We start from the raw sequence: 8,636 nt of genomic DNA, 5'->3' as shown, positions 1-8,636 counted from the left end.
TAACAAAAAAAACGAAGTCCAGATGACATGATTCAACCTTTTTTGTTCTTCAGTTAATCCAAAATTCTGCTGCCAGAGTCTTAACTGGAGTTAGTAGGAGAGATCATAGTTCTCCAGTTGTAGCTTCTCTCCATTGGCTCCCTGTCGAATTCAAAATCTTACTTCTAACCTACAAAGCCCTCAACAACCTAGCTCCATCTTATATTACAGATCTTATTGTCCCATATTTTCCTAACAGAGCATTTCGCTCTCAGACTGCAGGCTTACTTGCAGTTCCTAGAGTTTCCAAGAGCAGAATGGGAGTGAGATCTTTCAGTTCTCAGGCTCCTCTCTTGTGGAACCAACTTCCAGTTTCTGTCCATGAGGCTGACACATTGTCCACTTTTAAGACTTTCCTTTTTTATAAATCCTATAGTTAGGGTTGGCTTGTTATGCTGCTATAGGCTTAGACTACTGGAGGACAAATTGACCTCATTTCCTTAATTGTTAAAATTGAATAGTTTTCATTTTATACTATTTCTATGTTAACATGTGATTCTTGACCTGCCATTGTGTATCTGTTCCTCCTTCCTGTTCCTATCAAACCCAGTCGGTTGAAGCAGATGGCCGCTTGTCCTGAGCCTGGTTCTGCTAAAGGCTTTTTCTTCATGAGGGAGTTTTTCCTTTCCACTGTCGCCTTCGTGCTGGTTCAAGATGAAAGTTTGCGATGAAGTTAAACTCAAAGCAGTCTGCTCCTCAGATAAATAATGTTAGCTTGCTTTTTTTATATATGAATGCTTCTGTTCAGTGTCCTGAGATGACTTCTGTTGTGAATTGGCGCTAACATGGTTTTGATGTTTTGTGTTGCGGCAGGAGTTGCACGACTATGGTGGTGGGATTCCCAATGAACTGGTGGTGATGCTGGAGCAATGCGACGGCCTGAACGCTCGCTGGCCGGGACTACTTCCTGATGCCTACCTGACGTACAGGTTGTACGACCTGCCGCCTCACACCTCCCAAACCATCCAGTGTGCAGCCGATCCAGTGTTCAACGATGTCACCAGATACCCTCTGGCAGTTACAGCTGATGTGCTGCACTACTTCAGGTTAGCCAGCTGGAAATCGTATTTAAAGACTGATCCTGTGGAGTTTCCAGTTCTTGCAAGACCTTTCAGGTATGTTTTCCTCAGGTCCAGCAGTCTGTGGGTGTACATTTTTGACGAAAGTGATGATCAGATGCCACCAGCCTACCTGGCCAAGACTCCTATCCCTCTGCGAACTTTGGCTACAGGCAGAGAGATAAGAGGTGAGACGAAACTAAAGCTGATTTTTTTTTTAAGTGCATTTTACAGATTCAAGTGTTTGAATGTAATTTTTATTTTCTGTGTTCCTTCAGGTGATTATGTCCTGAGAGATCCAGCTGGTGGCCCTCGGGGGACTGTCAGAGTCATGTTGAAATGGAAGTACCCCTTTCAGCTGCCGGTGGACGCACTGCGGGGTGGACAGGAGGAGCAGGACAGAGCGATGAGGAGCACTCAGAGGGAGGAGCGAAGAGAAGAAGACTCACCGAGACCCATAGCAAAGCCAAGAGTGATGGTGATTCTGCTGAATCAAATTATTTAACTCTCACTGTACGTAGAGTAAATTATACGTGCACATTCAAATCCACTTCCTGTTTCTGTTTCCTGAACAGACCAGACATCCTGAACCCAGAGACACTAAATCTGTGCAGAAAGAGACAAAAGACTGGGTAAGGTTTCACACGTAGTTCACATCCCAATAAAGGCTTCTGGCACACAGCAATTATTTACAGCAACGTTTTTGTCTGCTTACAGCCTCAGCCTCTGCTTGTACAACAGAAAAGCTCACAGCACATACGATCGGAGCAAATCACCTCTGTGAAACCTCTGGATACTCGTCCGTCAGCAGACAGGAGGAGATCGAGCAGGAGGTCAGCAGAAGTGTGCCAGAAAACACCTGATCTGACGCCGGAGCCAAGATCAAAACTACACAAACAGAAGTAAGATACACTTCATTTGTGTACAATATATATGTCTATATTTATGTTTAAAATATGTAAATATATTTCGCATAACAGTGTAGAAAATCTGTTTGTTTTCAGGGTTTACTACAACAGAAATGTTAGAAATCACTCCAAAAACATCTTAATTACTTGGCAAAATTTAAAAAGTTTGCATCATACTATCTGTTTTTATTTTTTTTTAAGTATTAGAATCAGAATCAGCTTCATTGTCATTGCACCGAAGCACAATGAAATTACTTTTCAGTACAGCCCGTCCAAGTAAAACACAAACAAACAGACACGGGGAGACGGAGGTGTCAGAGGCTGCGGCCTCATGGGAGGCGCTGCCCTTTTCGTTTAGATAAGAAAAGAGAAACACAGGGAGAAGAGGAGGTGTAAAAAATATCATATCTCACACTGTGTCCTAGACGGGACACAGTGTGAAAGTTGCAACAAAAAAATTAAAAAAAAAAAAACAACCCTCAACACAAAAATAGCTAAGGGAGCGGGAGGGGAAAGTGTTGCCTTTGTCAAGCGTAAGCAGGAAATAATATCAGGAAAAAAAATCCATAATTTTCATACCAGCTACAAGGTTTTGTCAACATACTTGAAGATAGAGCTAAAAAAAAAAACCACTTGCTTCAATTTAAGGTCTTCAGTGGGGTCAGATTCCAGACAATCAATCGCCTCATCTTCAAGAGGAAATTCAGTCAGTGGTGCTGGGATTCAGGTCAGATCATTCACTCACTCTGAAAACTTCATCTTTTGCAGTTGAATAAAAGGCTGTTCACAAATATTCTGTAATTTGGACTAAAAAAGGCACTAAACTTGGGCTTGAATGTCTTTCTTTTGCAGGACGTCCCTTCTGTGGATCAAGTGTCAGTTTTAGAAGAAGAGGAAGAAAAGATGATTGAGAGTGGTAACTGTTCACACATTTCACCGATTTACCGTCAGTTTCTTTAATTTAAAGTCATAGTCAACATTTCTTTGAGCATCCAAAGGGAAAGAGAATGAATCTCAAATTTTTTCCAACTTAAAGCAATTAAATTGTCCATAAATGGATTGTTCAGACATTTTGAAGTGTGGTTTTGTGGAAATGTTATGAACAATTAACATCTTACCTGTTTAACAATGTTCAGTCAGGTCACCTGGACAGTTTCTATTTTTTTGCTGAGACGTTTTGTCCTTCATTCAAAGAACTTCTTCAATCTGAGGAACCACCAAAACAAGCTGATTCTCACAAACAGCATACTCCGTAGTGGACAAAACCAGTTTGCTGGTACTAAGATGGCCTCCGGGGCACGCCCTCTCCCCCATCAACTCCTCTGAGAAAGTCATGCCAAAGTGGTTCAAAACACCAAAGTCCATGCTCAATAATCCAGGTAGAAATCCAACACTGTTCAGTCAGGTCATCTGAACAGTTTATTTTTTATTTTTTTGCTGAAATGTTTCGTCCTTCATCCAAAGGACTTCTCCAATCTGAGGAGCCACCAAAACAAACTGGATTATTGAGCATGAACTTTGGTGTTTTGAACCACTTTGGCATGACTGTCTCAGAGGATATGACGAGGGAGAGGGCGGACCCCTGACGTCATCTCAGCACCAGCAAACTGGTGTTGTCCACTATGGAGTATGCTTTTTGTAGGAATCAATTTGTTTTGGTGGCTCCTCAGATTGAAGAAGTTCTTTGGATGAAGGATGAAACTGACCTGAATGAACATCGTTGGATTTTTACCTGGATTATTGAGCATGAACTTTGGTATCTTACCTGTTGTAGATAGCTCTGAACACTTTCAGTTTTGATGGATTAAGGTGCCTGATCTAGTTCTAGTGGGGCAAACATCTAAAACTGCTGCCACCTCAAACCGACTCCAATCTCAAAGACTTTAAAGCCATTCTTATAAACTGTACTTTAGAAACATTTACGCAGTGTTGTATATACCTCAGTGAAAGTACAAGTATCTTACCATAAAATTACTTTCGTAAAAGTTTAAGTCTCCTTTAAAATTATTACTTAAGTAAAAGTTTTAACGTGTCGGACATTTAATGTACTTAAGTATCAAAAGTAAATTTCTCTTGTACTTAAAATGTACTTAAAGAAAGAATAGGTAAGTAAAAGTAAATGGTTAGAATTTCCAAAGTAACATTTATTGGGTGCAATATCCAGTGACAAAAACTTGGAAAGTTTGAACTGAACAATGAAAGATTGCTCTTTAAAAAGTTTAATTCTAATGAAGTATATTCATTCAACCTTTATTAACAAAGCTGTTAGAAAGCTCACATTGTTGTGTAGTTGGCTTGTTTACTGAGTTCGGTTCTGTTTGTTTACGGTTTGTATTTTTCTGACTAATTATTAATATAGGATAGGATAATATAACAGCACAGGAACTAATAGTTCTTATGCTCTTGAAGCGGTTCATGCCTGGAGAACACCAAACTTCTCCTTTCCAGCAGCTACTGTCGTAAAGCTCTATTGTAACGACTGGTAGCTGCTATGCATCCAGCTTGTTCACAGTGGGAGCAGTGGGGAGAGACTGGGAGAAGTGGCCGCATGAAGTCACAGACTGGGAGAACAAACAGGCATTGCCCAATCAGATTTCTTCTCATTTTAAATTGTAGTAACTAGTAACTAAGACGGTTAAGGGAAATGTATTGAAGTAAAAGTACACATTTTATTGAGGAAATGCACTGAAATAAAAGTGAAAGTTGCTAGAAATGTAAATAATGAAGTAAAGTAAAAATATGTCAAAATTCTTCTTAAGTACAGTAATGAAGTATTTCTACTTTGTTACATTACAACACTGCATTTACGTAGTTGTCATGTTTGCTTTACATGGTTCATTAGCAAGAATATATTGATATTACTGTTCAAAATACCTCAGGCTACATGGAAATGCTAAAGTTCCTGCTGCAATATGATTTGGCATATACAGAAAACTTTATATCACTGTGAGCACGAAGTGGGTGTAAAGGTTTTTAAAATTTTAATAGCTGTTAGAATTAGAGTTGTTTAAGGTTGACAATAATCTATTTTAGTGTTAGCGTCATCTTAGTCATTAGCTCACGAGTCCCTTTTTCTCCTAAATGAGGCCACCTCACCATATCTACAACAGATAAGATATTAATTACTCACAACTTTTCCACAAATCCCACTTTGAAAGATTTGAACCTTTCTTTTTTTCTCGCCAATTCTCACTTATTTGTTTTTTCCTCACTTTTTCAGGAGACAGCGAAGCCCCTGATTCTTCAGAGTCCACTCAGAGCGACGTTATAATCATACCTGCAAATCAAAGAATCAAGAAAGTACAGACAAATTATAAGCACATTATAAACGCTGAGCTGAAATCGTGATATAATGCTTTTATTTTTATATTTTGTTAAAGGGAGACAAGCTGAAAGTTGAGATTCTGTCCCTGACGTTTGAACCGTCGTCTCACGTGGCGTTGGACCAGTCGGTGCAGCGTGTATATGTCGAATATCGGCTGCTGGGTGTTCCCATGGAGACGACAGAAACACCCATGTCCCTCCGCAAGCCACGGGAAGGAGAGGAGATTCACTACAACTTCACACGAGGTGAGACTCGGGAAATTATGTCGTTGGCAGCGCGACGGCTAACTGGTTAGCACTGATGCCTCACATCAAGGAGGTCCTGGGTACAGTTTGGACCTGGGGTCTTTCTGTGTGGAGTTTGCATGTTCTCCTTGTGTTTGTGTGGGTTGTCTCCGGGTACTCCAGTTTCCTCTCACAATCCAAAAACACGAAGGTTGGGCTGCCTTCAGGCACAGGCCTCCCGTGCAAAAGAGATCTGCGCTCTAAATGGGATTTACCTGGTTAAATAAAGGTTAATAAAACAAGAAGAACAATAAAAACGGTGTTCAAGAAGTGTATTTCAGAGATCTTGTCTTTGATTGTCCTCCTCAGTGATTTATGTGGACGGCTCCCAGTCAGCTCCACTCAGACAGTATCTTTACACCATGCTGGAGGGGACGGACGCCAACCAGGGCAGGTAGGGTCATACAACCCCGGCAGCTCATATCATGCAGAATACCTGAGTTTATATCTTTTTATGTCTCGTTCATAAACTGTGTCTTGGCTCGTTTGCTGGAGCAGGTTAAAGTTCACAGTAGTCAGTGAGCCGGTGGACAGCGACAAAGAGTGCGTGGACGTCGGACACGCTTTCCTGGACCTGCAGGAACTGCTGCTAACGGGAAATGATGTCATTGAACAACAAATTGATAGTAGGTGTTGTATTTGGGGACATTTGTAGGGAATTTTTTTTTTTTATATTGTGTCTTGTTTTGTGATATTTTTACAGCTGTGGCTGAGTGGTTAGAGCAGTCCCAATGGGAAAGTTGGGGGTTCGATTCCACAAGCAGTCACATGTTGAAGTGTCCCTGGGCAAAACACTGAACCCCTCATTGCCTCCGATGTGTGTCCCATCGCTGTATGAGTGTGATTTATTTAAAGTACTGATTAATCTTTGTATAAATATATTGCTGTCGTAAATGAGGGCACAGATTGTGTTGGAAAGAACTTTGAGTATCTTAAAAAGATAGTACCTCAGCACCTACAGTTGGCTGTCCACAGCTATGAGGAGCTCGGCAGACTTCTGGGAGGAGTGGCCATCGCTCTGGGAGGAGTTCTGCCCGGCATTCAAGCGGTCCTACTGTCCAGGGGAACCAGGAGGCCAGCCGAGTCTGGGTGGACGGATCGGACGGCATCTGCAGCCATTTTCTTAGGATCCACTGTGAGATGGACCTTTACAAGAGATCCTTCCTGCCTACAGACCTCAGCATCTATAACATCTCTTAATGAAATGAGGATAACGAGTTACAACAACAAAATAATTTCCCTCTGGGATTAATAAAGTATTTTTGAATTGAATTGAATTGAATTGAATTGAAAGATAGAAAGGTGCTATATAAGTACAGTCCATTCACCATTTTATTAAAAAACAGCACTGCTAATGATTAAATACCTATCATTTCTTGAAGTGATGCATATCCCCAGCCACCATTCATGCCAGAGTTTGAAACTAACAGTCTTACTATGAAATATGATAGAGTTTTAGCCAGTTTTGATCAAATTTTGGCAATAACATCACGCGCAAATGCATGATAATGAGCGTTTGTGCTATCTGTTGTGTTTGAAGAATGTGTTGGGAATGACTCAGCTACTACCCCACCGAATAGTACCACCATATCTGTAAAACTGAAAGCGTTATACACATTTTTTTGTTGGTTTTCTAAGACTTATGTAGCAGTCTTCTTTACTTGGGGTGACTGCAAAAGTTTTATGGGTTATAAATAAACATTAAGTGATTATATTTGATTAAAACCTGTTGACTGCTATCAATAATGAGTCTGATCTTTGGAAGAAAGATCTTGCGCAATGTGTAGCACTCAGAAAATGTGTTGGGGATGAGTCTCAGCAAATATCAAATATTAGCTCGATATCCGAGATAAAACAAATTTTGTGTTTGCTAAGGTCACTTGCCTTTGATGGACATCAAAGTTTTAAAGTGTATTAGACTTTAGACAAATGTTTTACAAAGTTATCTTGTGTTTGTTTCCCAGTTCTAAGTGTGGATGAGGACAAGGAGGTCATAGGACATCTGAAAGTGTCACTGGAGGCAGCAAAAGCCCTGACTGGGATATACCAGGAGTTTCACCAGAAAGATGGTGGAAAAACGGAGGAAGGTACAGAAGAGGAAGCAGAGAAGGAAGAGGAAAAAGGAAAACATGGAAAGAAGAAGAGAACAGATCACATACAGCATATAAGTGCTGGCTTTTGCTGATGACACTGTTCTTTATCTTTAAACAAACGGTGTCAATTTAGATGTTATGAAAAGCCAATAAATAGTTGTTTTAAAAGTAAAATGTGATATTTTATCATTTTTCTTTTTGTGTATATTGATGTCTTAGTTTATCCAAAATTAATCTACTTAGAAATTATTCAAAAGTCTATTATTACCGGGGAGTGGAGGCACTCGAAGGCGAGCTTGTGATCAGGACGCCTGTTCTCCTTATCATTACAAATGTATTTGTACGTCTCTTTATGAGGAAACCCACGCATGTATGGAGAGAACATACAAGAGAACATGTCAACTCCATCCAGAAAGGTGACAACTCTAATAACTATGTCAACAATGATTACTTTTCCCTTAATGTTTCACTTAAAATCTGTCCAGTGGGATACTTAATGACTTTCACCTTTCACATTGGGGGTTGATAATACAAATAAAGGAAAAACCTTTCCCTAGTCCAACAAAAGGTTAAATCGTGTCATCTGGACCAGTTTCTTTAAGTGAGAAATGTTTCGTCCCACATCCAGAGAACTTCCTCAGTCTCAAGCGATCCTCCAACAGGAGGTTGGCTTGAAACACAGCAGTGAAGGCTACCTATAGGACAGATCTGGTTGGCAGGCTGTAGACTGAGGAAGTCCTCTGGATGGGGGACGAAACGTTTCTCACTTAATGAAACTGGTCTAGATGACATGATTTAACCTTTTTTGTTGTTATCTACCTGGATGATTGAGCTTACAACACTTTTTCTTTCCCTAGTCCATTTAAAATGGGGGATTTGAAGACAACTGGTCACTGACTCTTATTTCGCTTTTATTTATTTATTTATTT

At 40.3% G+C, this 8,636-nt stretch overlaps 2 protein-coding genes and 1 long non-coding RNA gene across 3 annotated transcripts in view; 2 read left to right on the top strand and 1 right to left on the bottom strand.

The window, feature by feature from the left end:
• tdrd7b (tudor domain containing 7 b) overlaps window positions 1-8,636 on the bottom strand; it is an 80,864-nt gene that overhangs the window by 5,441 nt on the left and 66,787 nt on the right. The gene's annotated exons all lie outside the window — the stretch shown is intronic.
• LOC119409860 lies at window positions 1,385-2,062 on the top strand. The gene is made up of 3 exons (XR_005186803.1): window positions 1,385-1,575; window positions 1,673-1,729; window positions 1,815-2,062. It is a non-coding gene; the product is annotated as an uncharacterized LOC119409860 (long non-coding RNA).
• On the top strand, window positions 5,454-7,972 carry LOC119409850 (X-linked retinitis pigmentosa GTPase regulator-interacting protein 1). Its single transcript, XM_037676759.1, has 4 exons — window positions 5,454-5,575; window positions 5,924-6,008; window positions 6,113-6,240; window positions 7,579-7,972. Exons 1-4 carry the CDS (start codon window positions 5,500-5,502, stop codon window positions 7,797-7,799), a joined length of 510 nt encoding a protein of 169 aa, XP_037532687.1. The 5' UTR covers window positions 5,454-5,499; the 3' UTR covers window positions 7,800-7,972.

Source organism: Nematolebias whitei, chromosome 1, assembly GCF_014905685.2.
Source record: "Nematolebias whitei isolate Nwh7 chromosome 1, NemWhi1, whole genome shotgun sequence".
NCBI lineage: Eukaryota > Metazoa > Chordata > Actinopteri > Cyprinodontiformes > Rivulidae > Nematolebias > Nematolebias whitei.
This window is presented reverse-complemented; position numbering and strand designations above follow the sequence as displayed.

What these genes read in the sequence shown, in the direction of transcription:
- LOC119409850 (XM_037676759.1), top strand. Translation starts at nt 5,500, where the DNA reads ATGGAGACGACAGAAACACCCATGTCCCTCCGCAAGCCACGGGAAGGA. An exon ending in ACGGACGCCAACCAGGGCAG is followed by an intron (nt 6,009 to 6,112) that starts GTAGGGTCATAC and finishes TTGCTGGAGCAG; the next exon opens with GTTAAAGTTCACAGTAGTCA. An exon ending in CATTGAACAACAAATTGATA is followed by an intron (nt 6,241 to 7,578) that starts GTAGGTGTTGTA and finishes TTTGTTTCCCAG; the next exon opens with TTCTAAGTGTGGATGAGGAC.